The 25,938-nt window shown below is 42.9% G+C and overlaps 1 protein-coding gene across 5 annotated transcripts in view; it reads left to right on the top strand.

Annotated features, from left to right (window-relative positions):
• The window catches only part of DHX33 (DEAH-box helicase 33), a 78,715-nt gene that overhangs the window by 40,189 nt on the left and 12,588 nt on the right, over positions 1–25,938 (top strand). For 3 of the 5 annotated variants that reach the window (XM_056556382.1, XM_056556383.1, XM_056556385.1), the window contains 6 exons: positions 8,487–8,647; positions 18,352–18,579; positions 21,097–21,267; positions 21,391–21,576; positions 22,223–22,334; positions 25,473–25,632. In XM_056556382.1, coding sequence (XP_056412357.1) covers positions 8,487–8,647; positions 18,352–18,579; positions 21,097–21,267; positions 21,391–21,576; positions 22,223–22,334; positions 25,473–25,632 — 1,018 coding nt within the window. Of the gene's footprint in view, positions 1–7,690; positions 8,039–8,486; positions 8,648–18,329; positions 18,580–21,096; positions 21,268–21,390; positions 21,577–22,222; positions 22,335–25,472; positions 25,633–25,938 lie in introns of those variants that run through there. The other 2 variants (XM_056556381.1, XM_056556386.1) reach the window with 2 other exon arrangements.

Genomic DNA, 25,938 nt, shown 5'->3' with positions numbered 1-25,938 from the left:
GGGTTTTTGGGTACAAAATGTGTTATTTTCCCTTATGCTGCTACCCTTTTAAGATCCATAATTTTTGGGCCAGGCAGTCCGATAACTTGGCGACATTAGAAAAGTAAAAGTGTATGATGGATTGGGAAAATAGATGTGTAAGGACAAATGGATGAAAGAATAGCAGCATATGGCAACCTTACAGGTTTGCTTTTTTTAAACGCAAATGAGGAGCGTATAATTGTTAAAATGGCTATTTTTGGAGATGGACAGGCAGGCTGAAGGGGAGGAGGTAGGCCTGTATTTTGAACTTAAAAACTCAAATGGGTTTTTGGGTTCAAAATGTGTAATTTTTCCCTTATGCTGCTACCCTTTTATAATCCATAATTTTTATGCCAGGTAGTCTGATAACTTGGCCATGTTAGAACAGTATGAGTGTATGATGGTTTGGGAAAATAGGTGTAGAAGGACAAATGGATGAAAGGATGGCAGCATGTGGCAATTTTACAGGTTTTTTTTTTCAATGCAAAGGAGTAGTGTATAATTGTTCAAAAGTAAATTTTTGGAGATGGACAGGCAGGCTGAAGGGGAGGAGGTAGGCCTGTATATTCAACTTAACTACTCAAATGGGTTTTTGTGTTAAATGTGCAATTTTCCCTTATGCTGCTACCCTTTTATAATCCATAATTTTTATGCCAGGTAGTCTGTTAATTTGGCGATGTTATAACAGTATGAGTGTATGATGGTTTGGGAAAATAGGTGTAGAAGGACAAATGGAGGAAAAGATGGCAGAATATGGCAACTTTACTGTTTGTTTTTTTCAATGCAAAAGAGGAGCATATAATTGTTAAAAAGGCTCTTTTTGGAGATGGACAGGCAGGCTGAAGGGGTGGAGGTAGGCCTGTATTTTGAAATTAAAAACTCAAATGAGTTTTTGGGTTCAAAATGTGTAATTTACCCTTATGCTGCTATCCTTGTATGTTCCATAATATTTGGGCCAGGTAGTCCGATAACTTGGCGACATTAGAACAGTAAGCGTTTATGATGGAGTGGGAAAATAGATGTGGAAGGACAAATGGATGAAAGGATAGCAGCATATGGCAACCATACGAGTTTTAAACGCAAATGAGGATCGTATAATTGTTAAAAAGGCTATTTTTGGAGATGGACGGGCAGGATGAAGGGGAGGAGGTAGGCCTGCATTTTGAACTTAAAAACTCAAATGGGTTTTTGGGTTCAAAATGTGTAATTTTCCCTTATGCTGCTACCCTTTTATAATCCATAATTTTTGGGCCAAGTAGTCCCATAACTTGGCGACGTGAGAACAATATGAGTGTATGATGGTTTGGGAACATAGGTATAGAGGGACAAATGGTTGAAAGCATGGCAGCATATGGCAATTATACTATTTTCTTTTTTTCAATGCAAAGGAGGAGCGTATAACTGTTAAAAAGTATATTTTTGGAGATGGACAGGCAGGCTGAAGGGGAGGAGGTAGGCCTGTATTTTGAACTTAAAAACTCAAATGGGTTTTTGGGTTCAAAATGTGTCATTTTCCCTTATGCTGCCACCCTTTTATAATCCATAATTTTTGCGCCAGGTAGTCTGATAACTTGGCGACATTAGAAAAGTAAGAGTGTATGATGGATTGGGAAAATAGATGTGGAAGGACAAATGGATGAAAGGATAGCAACATATGGCAACCATACAGGTTTTAAACGCAAATGAGGATCGTATAATTGTTAAAAAGGCTATTTTTGGAGATGGACAGGCAGGCTGAAGGGAAGGAGGTAGGCCTGCATTTTGAACTCCCAGCATGCTCAGATGGCAAGGGCTGTCTGGGCATGCTGGGAGTTGTAGTATACAGGGTCCCAATACAGCAATGCATGTCGCTTTACAGCGACGTGCATTGCTGTAAAGGGCCCGACCGCGGCTGAAGAGGAACTCACCTGTCGCCGCCGCCGTCTTCATCGCCGGGATCCGGGTCTTCAGGGATGAGGTAAGTACCGGGGCCGGGCCCCAGCACTCCCCCGTCCCCCGCCGTGTCCTCCGGTCTTCCAGGCGCTGGGCAGGGCAGGAGGAAGTAACCGCCGGATCGCAGGGGATAGGAGGAGGTGGCAGGCTTGCCACCTCGCTCCTTGCCTCCAGCATGGTCCTGGCTGTATGTGACAACCAGGATCATGCAAAATTACCGGGAGGTCGGGTCCCAGAGACCCGATCAGCCTGTTATCACCGCAGATCCCAGGGGCCCCCCTCGGCGTTTGCCCTGAATGCCTGCTGAAGCATTTCAGCAGGCATCCGCTTCCGATCTTTGCCCGGCGAGCGGCAGGGACCGGAATATGCCAGGACGTCACAGGACGTCTGGGTCCTTAAGGGGTTAGGGTGAAAAAGGGCTGCGTCCTTAAGGGGTTAAGGTGCTCTATGTAAGTTTAAGGGGAAAAAGAATGTATTTTTTACATCCGTGACATGTCACTTTTTTACACAGTTATAGAAAATATGCCCTTTTTTTTTACATACTATGTGCACACACACTACTTTCCCATAGACATAAAGCACATTTATGTTAAAAATACAGACACAATCTTTGTGCAGTTTTGCGAATGCATTATTCCCAATGAAATATGCCTAAAATACACTCTAGCCTAATGTTTATATAGTATAGATTTTCTGTTACGCACCCAGTTATGATTAACATTAGGCCCCTCGGCAAGTCATACCGCAGCAAAGTCCTGACTCGTCTGGCGATAGGCTGAGCGGCACTGTAAGAACGCTTCAAGACACACAATTCTTCACTACACCGGCAGCCAAGGCCGAAAACGTTGCACTGCCGCTCAGCCTATCGCCGGCCAAGTCGGGACTTCGCTGCTGCCAGTGATTGGCTGAGCTGCTGCCAGTGATTGGCTGAGTGCAGTATGACTCGCCGACCACCGGCAACCAAGAAAAGGATCGCGGCGGAGGCCGGAGAAGGTTACCAGAGGCACCGGGGAAGCGAAGGAAGGTATGTACCTGTTTATTTTTTTTTACTGCCGGCAGTATGGACGATAATTTTCCTATTTCGGAGTTCTCCTTTAACCCCTTAAGGACCCATGACGTATGCATACATCATCACACCCTGGTTCTTAAGGACCCATGACGTATGCATACGTCATGGTCTTTTCCTGGTCTCCGCCGCTCACCCGGCGGAGATCGGAAGCGGATCCCTGCTGAAATCCTTCAGCAGGGATCCAGGGCAAACGCCGAGGGGGACCATGTAGGCCCCCCATGTCGGCGATCGCCGCAAATCGCAAGGGAAATCGCCCTTGCGATCTGCGGCGATACCGGGCTGATCGAGGAACAGGTTCATCTAAACAAGAAATGAAAAAGAGACAAAAGACATAAAAAATGATGGCAAATAATTTATATTTTTGCAACTTGACAAATGCAGCTCATTAGTTGTTTAACACATCCTGCTGACTATCAGTGACGTTACAAACACAGGTTATAAGTACGACCAACATCGCATCCCCGCTCAGTTGCCCGCTACCTCTTGATAACGCTGCGTCGTAGCGAAACATGTTGAGGGGGGCAGAGTGGATATTTTAATTATGACAGCGCTGCTGCTCCTATGCATTAACCCTGTATGACCTGCAGGCATACAGGATAGTCCATTCACAAACAAGAAGCATAAAACTAGCAGAGAAGTCTGCATTGAGAATCTAATATTTAAAAGAGAAAATGGAGCAAACAGCGCTGTTTGATTTTAATATAAAAGTGTGTAGTAACTAATAAAGCTTATGGGATTTTTAACTCACAATTAAGTAGTATATGGGAAATTAGGGTTCTTTTGGATTCCCAAAAGGGAATCTATTGGAAATAAGCAAACAAAATTAACCCTCCATATACTTGTCTATACCAGGTATGGTGACCGGGCTGATCAGGTCTCTGGGACCCGACCGCCGAGAATTTTGCATGATCCCGGTTGTCACAGACAGCCAGGACCATGCTAAAGTATAGGAGCAAGGTGGCAAGCCTGCCACCTCCTCCTATGCCCTGCGACCAATCGCGGGGGGGGGGGGGGGGGGGGGCGGTTACTTCCTCTGGAAATCCGGAGAGGACGGGAGGAAGACCGGGGGACGCAGCGGGGGACGGGGGATTTCCCGAAGACCCGGATCCCGGCGATGAAGACGGCGGCGGCGACATGTGAGTGGATCTTCAGCCGCGGTCGGGCCCTTTACAGCAATGCACGTCGCCGTAAAGCGACATGCATTGCTGTATTGGGACCCTGTATACTACAACTCCCAGCATGCCCAGACAGCCCTTGGCATCTGAGCATGCTGGGAGTTGCAGTTTTGCAACATCTGGAGGTCCTCAGTTTGGAGACCACTGTGCCCTTCCAGATGTTGCAAAACTACACATCCTCAGCATGCCCTTACTGTCCAGGCATGCTGGGAGTTGTAGTTCTGTAACATCTGGCCCTTCAGATGTTGCAGAACTACAACTCCCAGCATGCCTGGACAGTTTTGGCATACTGGGAGTTGCAGTTTTGCAACATCTGGAAGGGCACAGATTGGGAACCACTGTATTAGTGGTCTCCAAACTGTAGTCCTCCAGATGTTGTAAACTACAACTCCAAGCATGCTGGGAGTTGTAGTTTGGCAACATCTGGCTCTAAAGATGTTGCCGAACTACTACTTCCAGCATGCCTGAGAATGCTTGGGAGTAGTGGTTTTGCAACAACTGGAGGCACACTGGTTGGGAAACATTGTCTGTTTCCTAACCCATTGTTTCTCAACCCGTGTGCCTCCAGCTGTTGCAAAACTATAACTACCAGTATGCACTGATAGACTGTGCATGCTGGGAGTTGTAGTTTTGCAACAGCTAGAGGTTCCCCCCCTGTGAATGTACAGGGTACAATCACATGGGCAGGGGGCTTACAGTAAGTATCAGGCTGCAAGTTTGCGATGCAGCAAATTTTGCGCGGCAGCTCAAACTCGCAGCGGGAAACTCGCTGTAATCCCCCGCCTGTGTGACTGTACCCTAAAAACACTACACTACACTAAACTAACACAAAATGAAATAAAAAGTAAAAAACACTACATATACACATACCCCTACACAGCCCCCCTCCCCAATAAAAATGAAAAACGTCTGGTACGCCACTGTTTTCAAAATGGAGCCTCCAGCTGTTGCAAAGCAACAACTCCCAGTATTGCCGGACAGCCGTTGACTGTCCTAGCATGCTGGGAGTTTTGCAACAGCTGGAGGCACCCTGTTTGGGAATCACTGGCGTAGAATACCCCTATGTCCACCCCTATGCAAATCCCTAATTCAGGCCTCAAATGCGCATGGCGCTCTCTCACTTTGGAGCCCTGTCGTATTTCAGGGCAACAGTTTTGGGACACATATGGGGTATCGCTGTACTCGGGAGAAATTGCCTTACAAATTTTGGGGGGCTTTTTCTCCTTTCACCCCTTATGAAAAGGTGAAGTTGGGGTCTACACCAGCATGTTAGTGTAAAAAAAATAATTTTTTTACACTAACATGCTGGTGTTGCCCTATACTTTTCATTTTGACAAGAGGTAAAAGGGAAAAAAGCCCCCCAAAATTTGTAATTTCTCCCGACTACGGAGATACCCCATATGTGGGCGCAAAGTGCTGTGGGTGCGCACAATAATGCTCAGAAGGGAGAGTGCGCCATGTACATTTGAGGTGATTTGCACAGGGGTGGCTGATTGTTACAGCGGTTTTGACAAACGCAAAAAAAAAAAAAACCATGTGACCCCATTTCGGAAACTACACCCCTCACGGAATGTAATGAGGGGAGCAGTGAGAATTTACACCCCACTGGTGTCTGACAGATCTTTGGAACAGTGGGCTGTGCAAATTAAAAATTTTGTACAGCCCACTGTTCCAAAGATCTGACAGACACCAGTGTGGGGTAAATGCTCACTGTACCCCTTGTTACGTTCCTCAAGGGGTCTAGTTTCCAAAATGGTATGCCACATGGGGGTTATTTTGCTTTTCTGGCACCATAGGGGCTTCCTAAATGCGACATGCCCCCCGAGCAAAATTTTGGGGGGTATTTTCTGCTATTAACCCTTGCAAAAATGTGAAATTTGGGGGGGGAAACACAAATTTTAGTGAATTTTTTTTTTTTTTTTACGTATGCAAAAGTCGTGAAACCCCTGTGGGTTATTAAGGCTCACTTTATTCCTTGTTACGTTCCTCAAGGGGTCTAGTTTCCAAAATGGTATGGCATGTGGGTATTTTTTGCTGTCCTGGCACCATAGGGGCTTCCTAAATGCGACATGCCCCAGAGCAAAATCTGCTCTCAAAAAGCCAAATATGACTCCTTCTCTTCTGAGCATTGTAGTTTGCCCGTAGTGCACTTCAGGTCAACTTATGGGGTACCTCCATACTCAGAAGAGATGGGGTTACCAATTTTGGGGGGTATTTTCTGCTATTAACCCTTGCAAAAATTTGAAATTTAGGGGGAAACACACATTTGATTGAAATTTTTTTACATATGCAAAAGTCGTGAAACACCTGTGGGGTATTAAGGCTCACTTTATTCCTTGTTACGTTCCTCAAGGGGTCTAGTTTCCAAAATGGTATGCCATGTGTTTTTTTTTCCTGTTCTGGCACCATAGGGGCTTCCTAAATGCAACATGCCCCCCAAAAACCAGTTCAGAAAAACGTACTCTCCAAAATCCCCTTGTCGCTCCTTCCATTCTGAGCCCTCTACTGCGCCCGCCGAACAATTTACATAGACATATGAGGTATGTGCTTACTCGAGAGAAATTGGTCTACAAATATAAGTATACATTTTCTCCTTTTACCCCTTGAAAAATTCAAAAATTGGGTCTACAAGAACATGCGAGTGTAAAAAATGAAGATTGTTAATTTTCTCCTTCACTTTGCTGCTATTCCTGTGAAACACCTAAAGGGTTAAAATGCTTACTGAATGTCATTTTGAATACTTTGTGGGGTGCAGTTTTTATAATGGGGTCACTTGTGGGGTATTTCTAAGATGAAGACCCTTCAAATCCACTTCAAACCTGAACTGGTCCCTGAAAAATTGTGATTTTGGAAATTTTGTGAAAAATTGGAAAATTGCTGCTGAACTTTGAAGCCCTCTGGTGTCTTCCAAAAGTAAAAACATGTCAACTTTATGATGCAAACATAAAGTAGACATATTGTCTATGTGAATAAAAAATTTTGGGGGGGAATTTCCATTTTCCTCACAGAGAGAGCTTCAAAGTTAGAAAAATGCTAAATTTTAAAATTTTTCATCAAATTTTGGGATTTTTCACCAAGAAAGGATGCAAGTTACCACAAAATTTAACCACTAAGTTAAAGTAGAATATGTCACGAAAAAACAATCTCGGAATCATAATGATAACTAAAAGCATTCCAGAGTTATTAATGTTTAAAGTGACAGTGGTCAGATGTGCAAAAAAATGGCCGGGTCCTAAGGTGTAAAATGGCTGGGTCCTTAAGGGGTTAATCTAAAATGCCCAGGCCTATTTTTGGTCCCAGTCCGGCCCTGACTCCAGATATGCCCTTATCCATGGCATCTTGGTAACAGTGAAGACTATTTTCCGTACAGACTGTATGTCGCAGTGATACATTCCTCTCCAGTACAGTGGCCGGGCACTCTCTTTAGCGCTCTAGCTTCCCTTGCCCTCTGAAGTTATGCAGTGAGCCTGATAGCGTGAGGAGCAGTGCGCCCTCTATGGCCCTCCTCTGGGACTGCAGGTTTAGTCGGCGGAAACACGTGTGGAGGTGATCGGCAGCTCGGTATGATCTCCCCCGGCTGTCTTTGCACTTCCCGGTGGCACAGAGTAGGCAGCGGCTGTACCCGCATATGATACTATGTCTCAGGACTCCTATCACCCGCCGGCCAAGAAGTTCAAGCCGGGCTCCCATCATTCCAACCATAAGTGGAGAGGAGCCATGCAACCCGGGCCCAGGAAACAGCCGGTGCCCATGGAGCAGCAGCGACGTAGTCTGCCCATCTACCAAGCCCGGGCACAGCTGATAGGGCAGCTCCGGCAGCTGGATAGCGCTGTCATCATCGGTGAGTGGGCCGGGGCCTTGTTTACAGGCCTGTACTGCAGTGTGCTCCTGGGTGTCCTCATGTATGATAGTGGGCTACAGCACTGATCTGTATATCACCTACAAACTGCATGAACAGCCTGCCTGCAGTTGGCTCTGCATTGGATGTGCTATGGCTGTGTATGAGCAATGCTTATAGGACTGTAGACCTCCAGCTGTTGTGAAACTACAACTCCCAGCATGCCCGGACAGCCTTTGGCTGTCCGGGCATGCTAGGAGTTGTAGTTTTGCAACAGCTGCAGGTCCACAGTTTGCGGAGCACTGTTATACACTCCTGCACCAGCCTGCTCCCTATGTCTGTTTAGCTTTATTACAATTGGACATCCCGTATACATCCGTATATGCTTGTGTATATGCCATGCATCTGTATAATGTATAGTAAATGTTCTGCATCTTTATTTTTGTTACAGGTGAAACTGGTTCCGGCAAGACAACCCAGATTCCACAGTACCTGTATGAATCCAGCATAGGGCGCCAGGGCATCATTGGCGTGACCCAGCCACGCAGAGTAGCTGCTATATCTCTGGCAACAAGAGTATCGGAAGAGAGAAAGACGGAGCTCAGTAAACTGGTAGGCAACGTTGCTTGTAGAGATGAGCGAACTTACAGTAAATTCGATTCGTCACAAACTTCTCGGCTCGGCAGTTGATGACTTTATCCTGCATAAATTAGTTCAGCTTTCAGGTGCTCCGGTGGGCTGGAAAAGGTGGATACAGTTCTAGGAGAATCTTTCCTAGGACTGTATCCACCTTTTCCAGCCCACCGGAGCACCCGAAAGCTTAACTAATTTATGCAGGATAAGTCATCAACTGCCGAGCCGAGAAGTTCGTGACGAATCAAATTTACTGTAAGTTTGCTCATCTCTAGTTGCTTGCATTACATATGGCAGGTAATTGGGACTGGAGTGCCAGGTATTTTATGTGAGAGTGCTGTCTTTAAAGGGGTACTCCGGTGGGAAATATATTTTTTTAAATCAACTGGTGCAAAAAAGTTTAAACAGATTTGTAAATGGCTTCTATTAAAAAATCTTTACCCTTCCAGTACTTTTTAGCGGCTGTACAGTGCTTTACCCTTCCAGTACTTTTTTGTCTTGTCCACAGTGCTCTCTGCTGACACCTCTGTCCGTGTCAGGAACTGTCCAGAGCAGCATAGGTTTGCTATGGGGATTTTCTCCTGCTCTGAACAGTTCCTGATACGGGCATCAGGTGTCAGCAGAGAGCACTGTGGACAAGACAAAAAAGAAGTTTAAAAAGAAAAGAATTTCCTCTGTAGCATACAGCTGCTAAAAAGTACTGGAAGGATAAAGATGTTTTAATAGAAGTAATTTACAAATCTGTTCAACTTGCTGGCACCAGTTGATTAAAAAAAAAAAAAATTTTCCACTGGAGTACCCCATTAACCCCTTAACGACGAGCGCCGTAAATTTACGTCCTGGTGACATGGTACTTAACGACGCAGGACGTATATTTACGTCCTGCGCCGGCTCCCGCGATATGAAGCGGGATCGCGCCGCGATCCCGCATCATATCGCGTCGGTCCCGGCGCCCATCAACGGCCGGGACCCGAGGCTAATACCACACATCGCCGATCGCGGCTAGGTGCGGTATTAACCCTTTAGAAGCGGCGGTCAAAGCTGACCGCCGCTTCTAAAGTGAAAGTGACCCGGCTGTTCGGGACCGCCGCGGCGTCCCAAACAGCTTGCAGGACATTGGGAGGGCCCTTACATGCCTCCTCGGTGTCCGATCGGCGAATGACTGCTCCGTGCCTGAGATCCAGGCAGGAGCAGTCAAGCGCCGATAATGCTGATCACAGGCGTGTTAATACACGCCTGTGATCAGGATGAGAGATCAGTGTGTGCAGTGTTATAGGTCCCTATGGGACCTATAGCACTGCAAAAAAAAAGTTTAAAAAAAAGTGTTGATAAAGGTCATTTAACCCCTTCCCTAATAAAAGTTTGAATCACCCCCCTTTTCCCATAAAAAAAATAAGTGTAAAAAAAATAAATAAATAAACATATGTGGTATCGCCGCATGCGTAAATTTCCGAACTATAAAAATATATCATTAATTAAACCATATGGTCAATGGCGTACGCGCAAAAAAATTCCAAAGTCAAAAAAAGCACATTTTTGGTCACTTTTTATACCATTAAAAAATGAATAAAAAGTGATCAAAAAGTCCAATCAAAACAAAAATCATACCGATAAAAACTTCAGATCACGGCGCAAAAAATGAGTCCTCATGCCGCCCTGTACGTGGAAAAATATAAAAGTTATAGGGGTCAGAAGATGACATTTTTAAACGTATAAATTTTCCTGCATGTAGTTATGATTTTTTCCAGAAGTGCGACAAAATCAAACCTATATAAGTAGGGTATCATTTTAACCGTATGGACCTACAGAATAATGATAAGGTGTAATTTTTACCAAAATATGCACTGCGTAGAAACGGAAGCCCCCAAAAGTTACAAAATGGCGTTTTTTCTTCGATTTTGTCGCACAATGATTTTTTTTTTCCGTTTCGCCGTGCATTTTTGGGTAAAATGACTGTCACTGCAAAGTAGAATTGGCGTCGCAAAAAATAAGCCATAATATGGATTTTTAGGTGGAAAATTGAAAGGGTTATGATTTTTAAAAGGTATGGAGGAAATAACAAAAGTGCAAAAACTGAAAAACCCTGAGTCCTTAAGGGGTTAACGCACCAGGACGTACATTTATGTCTTAAGCATAACCGTGGGCATCGGAGCGATGCCCGGATCATGCGCGACAGGTCCCGGCTGTTGATCGCAGCCAGGGACCCGCCGATGTCCGCCATTAACCCCTCAGATGCTTTGATCATTACAGATCACGGCATCTGCAGCATCGCGGTCACTTAATTGGATGATCGGATCACCCGCAGCGCTGCCGCAGCGATCCGATCATCCAGCACGGCAGCCGGAGGTCCCCTCACCTGGCTCCGCTGTCTTCTGGGAGTCTTCTGCTCTGATCTGCCTTCCCGCAGACCAGAGCAGAAGATGACCGATAACCCTGATCAGTGCTATGTCCTATACATAGCACTGAACAGGATTAGCAATCAAATGATTGCTATAAATAGTCCCCTATGGGGACTATTAAAGTGTAAAAATAAAAGTAAAAATAAAAAGGGAAAAAACCCCTCCCCCAATAAAAACGTAAATTGCCCCATTTTCCCTATTTAACCCCCAAAAAGTGTTAAAAAATATTTTATATACATATTTGGTATCGCCGCGTGCGTGAATTTCTGAACTATTAAAATAAAATGTTAATGATACTGTACGGTGAACGTAAAAAAAAAGTCCAAAAGAGCTGCTTTTTTATAACATTTTCTTCCAAAAATATTTTATAAAAAATGTATTAAAAGTTTTTTATAAGCAAATATGGTATCAATAAAAAGTACACATCACGGCGCAAAAAATTAGCCCTCATACCGCCGCTTATACGGAAAAATTAAAAAGTTATAGGTCTTCAAAATAGGGGGATCTTAAACGTACTAATTTGGTTAAAAAGTTTGTGATTTTTTTTAAGCGCAACAGTAATAGAAAAGTATGTTATCACGGGTATCATTTTAATCATATTGACCCAAAGAATAAAGAACACATGTCACTTTTACCGTAAATTGTACGGCGTGAAAACGAAACCTTCCAAAATTAGCAAAATTGCGGTTTTCTTTTTAATTTCCCCACACAAATAGTATTTTTTTGGTTGCGCCATACATTTTATGGTAAAGTGAGTGATGGCATTACAACGGACAACTGGTCCTGCAAAAAACAAGCCCTCATACTAGTCTGTGGATGAAAATATAAAATAGTTATGATTTTTTGAAGGCGAGGAGGAAAAAATGAAAACGTAAAAATCAAATTTTCTGCGTCCTTAAGGCCCAAATGGGCTGCGTCCTTAAGGGGTTAAGGTACTACATATGGCAGTTTATTGTCAGAAAGGGAAGTCTGATCATAACTTTGTAAGGCTAGGTTCACACCACGTTTTGGCAATACAGTTCCCGTATACTTTTTCAATTTAAAAACAGTATGCATTGACTCTTCATTGAAAACCGTATATCAAAAGATGCATTCAGTTGTGTCTGTTTTGCATCCTGTATGGTTTTGTCAACCAAAACCATAGCCTACCACGATTCTTTTGTTCTGGGTAAAAAAAGTATTGAAACATGTGGTTTTTTAAAACATGGGAGTCAATGGGAACCGTACAGAACCGTATGAAGGAGGGGGGGGGGGGGATGATGTATTTCCCACCCTAGGCTTATACTCGAGTCAATAGGTTTTCCTGTTTTTTTGGGGTGAAATTAAGGTGCCTCGGCTTATATTCGGAACGGCTAATACTCAAGTATATACGGTATGTTTAAAAATGTCCTCTTCTGACCCTTACTAACTTTTTTATTTTTCCGTATATGTGGGATGTGTGAGGGATAATTTTTTTTTTTTGCACCATGGCCTGTAGTTTTTATCGGTACCATTTATGTTTTGGTGGGACTTTTTGATAGCTTTTTATAATTTATTTTTTAAGGTATACAAAGTGACCAAAAATATGCAATTTTGGACTTTGATATATATATTTTTTTGTATACACCATTGACTGTGCGGTATAATTAACAGGCTCAATCAAATGAAGACCATGGCAGCAATGGAAACAGAGGTAAACCATCCGGCTACCTCCGTAGTGGATCGCCCCCCTCGCAATCGCACTGCGGGGGGGGGGGGGGGCGATCCACCCCACTGGACCACCATGGAGTCTTTTAAGGTCCCTAGGCGATCTAAAGGGTTAGTAGTCGGCCGCGGCGATCGCCACATGTCGGCTATTAACCCCGGCCCCCCAGCTACAGAAAACAGCTGGGGGTAGGTCGGTATGGAACAGGCTCGAGTCAGGAGCGCGCGCCATACAGTGGTTGCCTTCTCCTTAGACGAAAACTGGTTAAATGGCTATCCGGCGGATGCTGAAGCTGTTAGCGCTGCCGGATAGCCGTTTTAGCAATGGCCCCAACACACAGTCGCATCGTATGTTGATGCTGCCTCCAACATACGATGGCCTCTGAGAGGCGGCCATCGTATGTTGAAAATATCGTATGTCGGGTTCCACTGTACAATATCCTAAGAATATTTGATGCGCAGGATTTGATGATGCAGATTTTATTCTGCAGAGGTCAATTTAAACTAAATGCCAAAACACAGCTTCACATCATGCACGTCAAATTTGCACTGTGTGAATAGACCCTAAGGGTAGGGTCACACGTAGTGCATTCACATCATATATCACATTGTGGGAAATCCTTTGTAAATTTTTAAGCTGTTAATTCTGCCATGAGCAGACACACAGAGTTATACATAAATATGTCTATTTGTCTCAGCAACCAATGGTACTTCATTTTGAGAAGCGAAAGTTAAGCCGTATTTGGTTGCTATGTGTCTGAGACGAAAAAACAAACAAACCATTTTTGGCTAGACAGATTGTCAAACCTAGGCCATTATACATAGTATGCATGTTCTTCAACAAGACCAGCCCCATAGAAGGACACTTTTTGCTACAATTTTGGGTGGTCTTCTCAAAAAGGTTTCACTGTAGTTAACTTTTTTTGTCAAACTTTTGCTTCTTCTTAGTGCAACAAGAGTAGAAATGGCTTTAAAATAGTAGACTATAGTTCCCATCATGCATTGGAACATCTACTAGTTGCCCTATGTTATTACTGTTCTCCTCCCCCGTATTCACTATTGGTAAACCGTAAATCTCCACACTGTTGTGCAGGTGATATTGTGGTCCCTCATATGCGTTCCTAATCCCACCATCTGCTGTTTTATAGACAAACATCTCGTACTCCTGTCATGAGACGCCAAGGTTTGTGGTGACGCCAAATTTGTATATACGGTGGGGCAAAAAAGTATTTAGTCAGCCACCAATTGTGCAAGTTCTCCCACTTAAAAAGATGAGGCCTGTAATTTTTATCATAGGTCTACCTCAACTATGAGAGACATAATAATAAATAAAAAAAATCCATAAAATCACAGTCTGATTTTTTTTTTTTTTTTTTTTTATTTGCAAATTATGGTGGAATAATAACCAAGAAAATTACACAGAGACATAAAATAGTGAAAAGTATATATAGTCTTTATTATTAGTGACTGGATTTAAAAACTGAATTTTAAAAGGAACAACAGTGGACAGACTACTAAGGCGTCTGGATGAGGGACTGAAGCAAAACTGGGCTACAGAACATCAATAAGAAATGGGAGATACTGAAGTGACCCCCATCCGGGTGTATATACACATAAAAAGGTATAGGCTGTACAAAAACATACTAGCAATTATATACCAACATATGTAAACATATACACTCAGAACAAATATATAGATGTTAATCCCGTATTGCACAATGCCCTGAGAGAAAAAGAATGACCGCAAAACAAAACAAGATAAAGCATGCAATTATGAGAGTGGTAAATGGGTGAAGGAGTAAAGAGTCCCAGGAACCGGGATTGTACCATACACAAATGTTCAGCAATCACCAAGGTCCTGGAAAATGTGACTCAAATGTCCATCACCCATCTCACATCATAGGGGCATACAACGGACATCTTACCCTAATGCAGAACGCCACCCCAACAATGTTGTTTCGCAACAAGCTTCCTCAGGGAATGTATGCTGTATGTCCCTATGATGTGAGATGGGTGATTGACATTTGAGTCACATTTTCCAGGACCATGGTGATTGCTGAACATTTGAGTATGGTACAATCCCGGTTCCTGGGACTCTTTACTCCTTCACCCATTTACCGCTCTCATAATTGCATACTTTATCTTGTTTTGTTTTGCGGTCATTCTTTTTCTCTCAGGGCATTGTGAAATACGGGATTACCATCTATATATTTGTTCTGAGTGTATATGTTTACATATGTTGGTATATAATTGCTAGTATGTTTTTGTACAGCCTATACCTTTTTACGTGTATATGCAACCGGATGAGGGTCACTTCAGTATCTTCCATTTCTTATTGATGTTCTGTAGCCCAGTTTTGCTTCAGTCCCTCATCCAGACGCCTTAGTAGTCTGTCCACTGTCGTTCCTTTTAAAATTCTGTTTTTAAATCCAGTCACTAATAATAAAGACTATATATACTTTTTCACTATTTTATGTCTCTGTCTAATTTTCTTGGTTATTATTTGTATTCCTCTGTGTACCAGAGACAAGGTTGGACCATAGGTCAGTATTTTGTGCCCCTCTCTTTTGGTTATTATAAATTATGGTGGAAGTATAAAAAGTATTTGGTCGACAACAAAAGTTCATCTCAATACTTTGTTATATACCCTTTGTTGGCAATGACAGAGGTCAAACGTTTTCTGTAAGTCTTCACAAGGTTTTCACACACTGTTGCCAGAATTTTGGCCTATTCCTCCATGCAGATCTCCTCTAAAGCAGTGATGTTTTGGGGATGTCGCCAGGCAGCACGGGTTTTCAACTCCCTCCAAAGGTTTTCTATGGGGTTAAGATTTGGAAACTGGCTAGGCCACTCCAGAAGCTTGAAATGCTTCTTACGAAGCCACTCCTTCATTGCCTTGGAGGTGTGTGTTTGGGATCATTGTCATGCTGAAAGGCCCAGCCATGTTTCATCTTCAATGTCCTTGCAGACGGAAGGAGGTTTTCACTCAAAATCTCACGATACATTGCCCTATTCATTCTTTTACACAGATCAGTCGTCCTGGTCCCTTAGCAGAAAAATGGCCCCAAAGAATATTTCCACCCCATACTTCACAGTAGGTATGGTGTTCTTTGGATGCAACTCAGCATTCTTTCTCCTCCAAACACGACACGTTGAGTTTTTACCAAAAAGTTCTACTTTGGTTTCATCTGACCATATGACATTCTCCCAATAATCTTCTGGTTCATCCAAATGCTCTCTATCAAACTTCAGACAGGCCCGTACATGTGCTGGTTTAAGCACGGGGACACGTCTGGCACTGCATGATTTGAGTCCCTGGCAGCGTAGTGTGTTACTAATGTAGCCTTTGTTACTTTGGTCCCAGCTCTCTGCAGGTCATTCACTAGGTCCCCCGGTGTGGTGTTGGATTTTTGCTCACTGTTATTGTGACCATTTTGACACCACGAGGTGACATCTTGGGGGGGGGGGGAGATTATCAGTGGTTTGTATGTCTTCCATTTTCCAATAAATGCCCCCACAGTTGATTTCTTCACACCAAGCTGCTTGCCTATTGCAGATTCAGTCTTCCCAGCCTGGTGCAGGTCTACAATTTTGTTTCTGGTGTCCTTCGACAGCTCTTTGGTCTTGGCCATAGTGGAGTTTGGCGTGTGACTGTTTGAGGTTGTGGACAGGTGTCTTTTTTTTTTACTCATAACAAGTTCAAACAGGTGGCAATAATACAGGTAACGGGTGGAGGACAGAGGAGACTCCTAAAGAAGAAGTTACAGGTCTGTGAGGGCCAGAAATCTTGCTTGTTTGTAGGTGACCAAATACTTATTTTCCACCATAATTAGCAAATAAATTCCTTAAAAATCAGACAATGGGATTGATTTTTATGGATTATTTTTCTCATTATGTCTCTCATAGTTGAGGTATACCTATGATGAAAATTACAGGCCCCTCTCTTCTTTTTAAGTGGGAGAACTTGCTCAATTGGTGGCTGACTAAATACTTTTTTGCCCCACTGTAAGCTAAGGTTGAATATTGAACAGTCACTATGTGGGGGATACTGGGCTGGTAGTGATTTTGTTCATGATGGCAGGAGGGTGGTGGTGGTGTGAATCTGTGGTGATGATGATGGTTGTAGTACTGTGTGAACTTCACTTACCAATGAAGCAGTCATCTGTATCAGGTACTCGGAAATAAATCCTCAAATGCCAAGACTTTGGATACCTGTTTAAACTTTACTAAACTGGTTTTAGATCCGTAACATATAGTAGACAATTCACTTGGGACAAGCTTTAAATAAAAATTGCAGCGAGGCAGATGAACTTGATGGATAGCCACTGTTGCTGACCATTTTGGGACTTTTAGTACGCTTGTTACTTTACTTTAGATTTGATTTATACTGAAGCTGACTGAAGATTTAGGGTAGGGACACACACATTGCATCTGCAGTGTTTTTGATGCTGTGGATGCGCAGCAGGTGGTCACAGACCGACGGCAGAGCGTTCTCCCTGTAGCTCTGTGTGTCCGCTCATAGAGTTAAATTTCCCACCAGCAGTCATGAGCTGACACACGGCTACCAGGCCACATCAGGAAGCTCACCCTGCAGTCACTCTGTAACTGCCGTCAGCGCATCCGCAGCGTCAAATACGCTGCAGATGCGCTGTGTGTGACCCTACACTCATTTTGACTTGACTGACTAATGGTTACTGGGAACTTCAGACTCTAGACTTGGCTCTATCTGGCGGGGTTTAAATTTAAGTGTGCCCTTGAGTCGTGATACTATCTTGGCTGCAGGATCAGACAGAGAGGACTTAAACTTGGTCTGGATCAGCAATGGAGTTTTTTGGGGCCTATCCTCATTTAAGGTATGAGAACAGGGGTGGAGTTTTTATCAAATCTCGTTGTGGACTGCTTTTGAGATTTATAAAAACCTTATGCAGAGGGAAATTTGCCCAGTTGCAAAGGCAATTAATCAGATTGCTTCTTTTATTTGCTGAGGCAAGAAGATTGGTTGCTATGAGCAAATTTTTCCTATGCACAGGTTTTTCCCCCATGGTGTTTTTTGGCGTCTTAGCACCAAAGTTATCATTTTGGCACACGTCCATTGATAACTTTTTTACGTACAATACATATTTTTATTTTAATCATAACTACATTAGGACTCCGATCTATAATAGAAACAGGCACCTAAACAGAGTTCAAGTAACGAAGGTGTTACTGCTCTGCAAAACAACACTCCTATAACTCCTAGTTCTGACACTAAGCATGCTCGACCAGAATTTTAAAGCTGAACTACAGGTTGTAATAATTGAGAAATTATGTGGGAAAGTACAGAAAATACTTACTTGCTATATATTTAGGATTTTTACTTTGTATTGTTTACTTTTAAATTGTCAAGTTTTGTATACCAGAATTCCCCTTTTTAAAGTAGCTGTACAATTGGAGTCTTATTTTAAAGCTGGGGCTGTAGACAGACTCCTGCCGGATCTGTCAGATTTTGTGCCCCCTTGCCACTTTGGTATTTTGTTGAATGACAGCCATATCAGTCAGATATATTCTACAGTTTTTTTTTTCTTTTGCTCTCTGTTTAGATCCTTGTGCTTGTATTGGCAGGTGGGCTACACTGTACGTTTTGAAGATGTCACATCAGAAGAGACTAAAATAAAGTTTCTCACTGATGGTATGCTGCTTCGTGAAGCAATTGGAGACCCGCTTCTGCGCAGGTACAGTGTGGTCATTCTGGATGAGGCTCATGAGAGGACAGTTCACACTGATGTACTTTTTGGAGTTGTTAAAACGGCACAAAAGAAGAGAAAGGAGCTTGGAAAGCTTCCATTAAAGGTAATAACACTTTCTTATTTTTAAGTTAAAGAGGTACTCTGCTGCTCAGCATTTGGAGCAAGTTGTTCCAAACGCTGGAGCAGGTGCCGGGAGCTCATGACATCATAGCCCCACCCCCTCTTGACATCATGCCCCCGCCCCTCATTGCAAGTCTATGGAAGGGGGTGTGATGGCTCCCATAGACTTGCATTGAGGGGGCAGGGCTATGATATCACGAGCTCCCAACTCCAGTGTTCGGAACAGTTTGTTCCAAACCCTGAGCAGTGGAGTACCCTTTTAATAAGTTAATTCTTCTATATTATGGTTATTTTGTTTTTTTTTACTTGTAATATATATCACACTTCTGACATTAAAGGGGTACTCCAGGTGGAAATCTTCATATTTTTTATTTTTATTTTTTTATGAACTGGTGCCAGAAAGTTAAGCAGATTTGTAAATTACTTCTATTTAAAAATCTTAATCCTTCCACTACTTATTAGCAACTGCATGCTACAGAGGAAATTCTTTTCTTTTTGAATTTCTTTTTTGTCTTGTCCACAGTGCTCTCTGCTGACACCTCTGTCAGGGACTGTCCAGAGCCAGATAGGTTTGCTATGGGGATTTTCTCCTGCTCTGAATAGTTCCTGATACAGGCATCAGTTGTCAGCAGAGAGCACTGTGGACAAGACAAAAAAGATATTCAAAAAGAATAGAATTTCCTCTGTAGCATACAGCTGCTAATAAGTACTGGAAGGACATAGGACGTATGCATATGTCCCAGCACCCGACACGTTTGCGCGCTGGGACGTATGCATATGTCCTAGCAATCTCCGGCACTGCCGTGAGCTGCGCAGGAGATCGACGGCAGGAACTGGCTGTCAATCACAGTCCCAGCAGCATTAACCCTATAGATGCCTTGATCAATCCTGATCACGCATCTATGGTGTTGACAGGGGGAGCGCGCTGCCCCTGTTCACCAATGGCGGCGCCGCGGTACGATCCCGGGTTGCCGTTGGTTGCTATGGCAGCAGGAGGTCAGATCATGACCTCCTGTCTGCCTGCTACAGAAGCCTGTGAGATCCAGCCACAGGCTGGATCACACAGGCTGTACAGTATGCAGCTGATCGGGTCATACTGTGCTGCAGTACAAATGTATTGCAGCATAGTATAAACTGTAAAAAAATAAAATAAAAAGTTCTTCAATAAAAGTATGAAGTGTAAAATAGAAAAAAAAAAGCCCCTTTCCCAATAAAAACCCTGTATTGTCACCAACAAAGTTCAAAAACACAAATCATATACATAATAGGTATTGCCAAGTCCGGAATGATGTGTACTATAAAACTATAATGTAAATTATCCCGCAGGGTGAACGCCGTAAAAAAAAAAAAAAACACTAAATTTGCCAATTTTGGTAATAGCAGAATTAAAAAGATCAAAAAGTAGCACATATCGCAAAAATTATACCAATAAAAAGTACAGCTCATCCCACAAAAAGTAAGCCCTTAGTCAATGGCGTCGGACGAAAAATATAAGAGTTATGGCTGTTGGAAAATGAATGGCAAAAAATGAGTTTTGCTCAGAAAAAGAACATAGTCGTACTGACCCATAATCGTACTGACCCACAGAATAAATAGAACATCACTTTTACTGCAAAGTGTACACCTTAAAAAAAAAAAAAGTAAAACGCCAGAAATTTTTGCTTTTCACAATATTTTTGAGTTTTTCACAAAAGTTGCTGCATGTGTCAAAAAAAGGCATCACTTATATAAAGTACAATATGTAAAAAAAAAGAGCCTGGTCAGTAAGCTAAAAAATGGGTCCGTCCTTAAGGGGTTAAGGACCAATTGGATAACACATTACCAAACATTGAAAGTTCTCAATAGAAAACTGAAGCTGACTGCATCCCTAGGCTTAAAAAACAAATGCTGGCCACAGCCTTAACAAAGCAATCTCCTAAGACTCTCAAGAGTCCATAGAATGATTAGCTGCAGAGTTATCCACCTCCCCTGACTCACACTTCCTGTCTATCTGCTGTGAGCAGATTGTGTAATGTGTTGTATGGGAAGCATATTAGAGCTGACAGGGAGAAAATGAGACAGACTGAAAATGCATCTTGTATGATACTCTATTGTGTGAGTTAATGGGACAGCAGATCTATGATACTGATCTATCACTTTCTGCACCTAGATAGGACTCATAGCAAGTGCAATGATAAGACTTAGTCCCCTCTGTCACTATAAAGGCACCATAGAAAATGTAGGCTGCATTAGGGGAGCCATATCATAGGAGAAATAAGGCTGGGTCCACACGAACGGATCTCCGGCTGGAATTCAGGCTAAAGATGCCGCAGGCATCCAGTGCAGCAGAAAAAATAATTAAGAAATGCATTGACATGTATGAGGACTCCTGTCAGGACTGGCTGCCCTCGGGATCTCCAGCCAGAATTTCGTCTGGCGAGCCGTTCGTGTGAACCTGGCCATAGAATTAATATGGCAGACAACTCATCTAAACCTTATGAATTCCCCTCTCTCCTGACAGGTCATTATCATGTCAGCTACAATGGATGTGGACTTGTTCTCTCAATATTTTAATGGAGCTCCTGTCCTGTACTTGGAAGGCAGACAGCATCCTATCCAGGTTTTCTATACAAAACAACCTCAAAGTGATTATCTTCAAGCTGCACTGGTTACAGTTTTCCAGATCCATCAGGTATTGTGCGGAAGCAAAGTCCGTTTAATTCTCTATCTGCAAAAATCCTCTTATGATGCTAGAATTTTATATACGGTATATATATATAAATTATATATATATTTTATTTTATTTTTTATGAAGGAGGCCCCAGTGTCTCACGATATATTAGTGTTCCTGACTGGTCAGGAAGAAATTGAAGCAATGACAAAAACATGCAGAGACATAGCAAAGCACCTCCCAGATGGTTGTCCCCAGATGACGGTGATGCCACTTTATGCCTCTCTACCACATTCACAACAGCTCCGTGTATTCCAAAATGCCCCAAAGGTAAGTTTAAAAAAAAAAAATAATAATTTACACCAATGTCACCAGTGCTTGAGTTAAAAGCAGATCTTTGGCAGCACAGCTGGAGCATGACATTCTTACGTTTAGCACATACATGTGCAAATAATGCACATGTTTTGCTGATGACATCACAATAATGGCATCTGTTTGTTGTTTATGGGAAAAATTGAGTCCCATAATGTAGGTGTACAGTAAGATATGTCACCCGTAAGGTCCTTTGAAAAAAAATATCCATATACCAGATGGTATGTGTTTTGTTACTGTTTACCGTTCTATGCAATAGCTTAATCTAGTACACTACACAATACCTTTTTTTGCAGTGCACTGAAGAATACCAGCCCCGCAGAGGTCCGTGGACACTTTGTGGCCCTAATTAGGTTAACCTAATAGACATCAGGCTTTGAATGGATGTCTGTAAAAGTTCCCAATGTCCTTGTGCTAAGCAGAAGCCATTATTTTGATTTGAGAAGGGGCCGAGTCTGTAATAAGAAAACTCTGTACAACCTAATTTAAGTAACCAGGTTGTTACAGATCTGCTTCAAAGTGTGATCAGCTATATTACTTTTTTCATTTAACTTTATCTAGATTGTCCTGAGAACAGCAGAAGAATAATTTGTTTATTTTTCAGGATCATCGCAAGGTTATTCTGTCAACCAATATTGCTGAGACTTCTATTACCATAACAGGCATCAAATATGTAATAGATACCGGCATGGTGAAAGCAAAGAAGTACAACCCTGGTATGTTTGCTTGTAAAAGTAGAATGCTGACGTGTGTGCTTTAGAACCTTTGTTTTTTTATTTTTAGTGTTTCTGACAAATATCTGCAGCTTTTTCTACTCTCAGTTTTATAGCAGACTTAATGTGCATTTATATAATCTACCGTATATACTCGAGTATAAGCCGACCCGAATATAAACCGAGGCCCCTAATTTCACCCCAAAAACCCAGGAAAAGTTATTGACTCGACTATAAGCCTAGGGTGGGAAATACATCATCACCCCCCCCCCCCCCCCTTCATCATCACCGCCTGTCAATTCCTTCAGCCATCGCCTGTCCGGGCATGCTGGGAGTTGTAATTTCGAAACCTCTGGAGGTCCTCAGGTTGAAGACCACTGCAGCCTTCGTCATCATCCAGACCCCCCCCCTTTTAGTTTTCTACTCACCTCCCCTCAGTGGGAAGGAAGGGTGAGCTGGTCCAGGCCATCTATGCTGCAGGGACTGTCCAGTGGGGAGGGTTAGTCGTTCGGGGGGGGGGGGGGGGGGCCCTCTTCTCCGGGCCTGCCCTAGACTAGTGACGTTGCCTTGACGACGACGCACAGGGACGTTCATGCTCAGGGAGGCTACGCATGAATGTCCCTGTGCGTCAACGTCAAGGCAACGTCACTAGTCCGGGGCAGGCGGGAGCGCGGAGAAGAGGGCCCCCCCCCCCCGGTGAAAATGGACAGCCCGGAACGACTAACCCTCCCCACCAGACAGTCCCTGCAGCATAGATGGCCCGGACCAGCTCACCCTTCCTTCCCATCGAGGGGAGGTGAGTCGAAAACTAAAGGGGGGGTCTGAATGATGATGAAGGCCGGAGTGGTCTTCAACCTGCGGACTTCCAGAGGTTTCAAAACTACAACTCCCAGCATGCCCGGACAGCCTATGTCCGGGCATGCTGGGAGTTGTAGTTTTGCAACATCTGGAGGTCCGCAGATGGAAGACCACTGAGAAGGGATTGACAGGCGGAGTGTTGATTTGAGTATAAGCCGAGGGGGGCGTTTTCAGCACGAAAAATCGTGCTGAAAAACTCGGCTTATACTTGAGTATATACGGTAAATGTTCTCCTGTGGTACATGTACTGACTACATTGGGGCACTTTTTATGTAATTTCTTTACATTTACAGTACTTAGCTTAATAGTATTGTGAAACAATGGTTTAGATTACTTAGTTTTCACTTTACTTTTTTTTTCCCCTCAATATTTAAACTTTTTGTATTGTAATTGTGAAGATAAAAGGCAGAAATGCCAAGCATAAATTGTCCATGATCACACAGATCAGTTGTTAATGGAAACAGTTATATTCATTAAAAAGTATAAATTTTTGTATATACTTTAACCACTTAGGGACTCAGGGCGTACCTGTATGCCCTGAGTCCACTGCCGTTCTATAACGCAGGGCCACGGCGTTAACCCGGCCTCTAACAACGTCCGTGTACCGTAGCTAATAGCGCGTGGCACTGATCTCGGTGCTGCGCGTTTTTAACCCTTTAGACACGGCATTCAAAGTTGATCGCCGCGTCTAAAGTGAAAGTAAATCCCGGCTAGTTCAGTCGTGACCACCGCGGCGAGATCGCAGCATCCCGAACAGCTGGAACACACAAGAAGGGTCCTTACCTTCCTCCTGCGTGCCCAATCGCCGAATGACTGCTTGAGAGATCCTGAGATCCAGCCATGAGCAGTCAAGCAGCAGAATCATTGATCAGTGTTATCCTATGACATAACAAAGATCGATGTAAAAGATCAGTGTGTGTAGTGTTATAGCCACTAGAGGGGGCTATAACATTGCAAAAAAAAAAGTGAAAAAAAAAAGTTAATAAATATCATTTAACCTGTTCCCTAATAAAAGTTTGTAAGCCCCTTCCCTTTTTCCATAAAAAAAAAACTGTGTAAATAAAAATAAATGTGGTATCGCCACTTGAGGAAATGTCCGAATTATAAAAATATATTGTTAATTAAACCGCACGGTCAATGGCGTACGTGCAAAAAATTTCCAAACTCCAACATAGCGTATTTTTGGTCACTTTTTATTTCGTGAGAAAATGAATAAAAAGCAATCAAAAAGTCCGATCAATACAAAAATGGTACCACTAAAAATTTCAGATCAGGGCGCAAAAAATAGCTCTCATACTGCCCTGTACGCGGAAAAATAAAAAGTTATAGGGGTCAGAATATGACAATTTTAAACGTATTAATTTTCGTGAATGTGGTTATGATTTTTTTCCAGAAGTACGACAAAATCAAACCTATATAAGTAGGGTATCATTTTAATCGTATGGTCCTACAGAATAAAGAGGTTTCATTTTTACCGAAAAATGTACTGCGTAAAAACAGAAGCCCCCAAAAATTACAAAATTGCCTTTTTTGTTCAATTTTGTCGCACAATGATTTTTATTTTTTCGTTTCAACATAGATTTTTGGGTAAAATGACTGATGTCATTACAAAGTAGAATTGGTGGCGCAAAAAATAAGCCATCATATGGATTTTCAGGTGCAAAATTGAAAGAGTTATGATTTTTTTTAAGTTAAGGAGGAATAAAAGAGTGTAAAAATGGAGAAACCCTGAGTCCTTAAAGGAGTACTCCAGAATAGGAAAATTGTACTCCATATTGCCAGCAGTAAAAATAATAGAGGTACATACCTTCCTTCGTGCCTCCGGTAACCCATTCCGGTCTCCGAAGTCCCGACTCGGCCGGCGATAGGCTGAGCGGCAGTGTGACGTTTTCCTCCCTGGCACCTGCTGCCAGGGCCGAAAATGTCACGCTGCCGTTCAGCCTATCGCCGGCCGAGTCGGGACTTTGCTGCGGCCGGTGATTGGCTGAGCGCAGTATGACTCGCCGACAACCAGGAAGAGGATCGCGGCGGAGACCGTAGCGGGTTACCGGAGGCACCTGGGAAGCGAAGGAAGGTATGTACCTCTTTATTTTTTTCCTGCTGGCAGTATGGAATACTATTTTCCTGTTCTGGAGTACTCCTTTTAAGGGGTTAATATCTATTTTTTTTTTTTTATATAAAAGCAGTACATGCCAAAACCTCTCCTCCTTATCCTGTATATTGGAGATGAGTGTTCTTTAGCTGTTATTTTCTAACCTCAGTGCACTGTGTTCATTCCCATAGACAGTGGACTTGAGGTCCTAGCAGTGCAGCGTGTATCCAAGGCCCAGGCCTGGCAAAGAACTGGAAGAGCAGGTAGAGAAGATAGCGGCATATGCTACAGGCTTTACACAGAGGATGAGTTTGAGAAGCTTGAGAAAATGACTGTACCAGAGATTCAGAGGTAAGCTGTAGAAGCCTCAAAACTGTGTGTGAAAATACTGGTGTAAATATTTATTTATTGTAGAGCTGATAATGATATATAGTGATTAAAATGAACACTTCTAGAACATTTTCTCATGGTTGTAATGTTAAGTGGCATAATTAATATTCATACTATGAAACTGTGAGGCTCGCTGATGTAGAATTGTAACCTTAAAGGAGTACTCTATTGCTGACTATTCCTCCTCCGTTGTGCCTGGGCTGAAAAAAAAAAGATGAAAATAAACTTTCACTCACCTTCCTGCATTACCCCGGAGCGCTGCTTCAG

This window comes from Hyla sarda, chromosome 2 (genome assembly GCF_029499605.1).
Source record: "Hyla sarda isolate aHylSar1 chromosome 2, aHylSar1.hap1, whole genome shotgun sequence".
Lineage (NCBI taxonomy): Eukaryota > Metazoa > Chordata > Amphibia > Anura > Hylidae > Hyla > Hyla sarda.
This window is presented reverse-complemented; position numbering and strand designations above follow the sequence as displayed.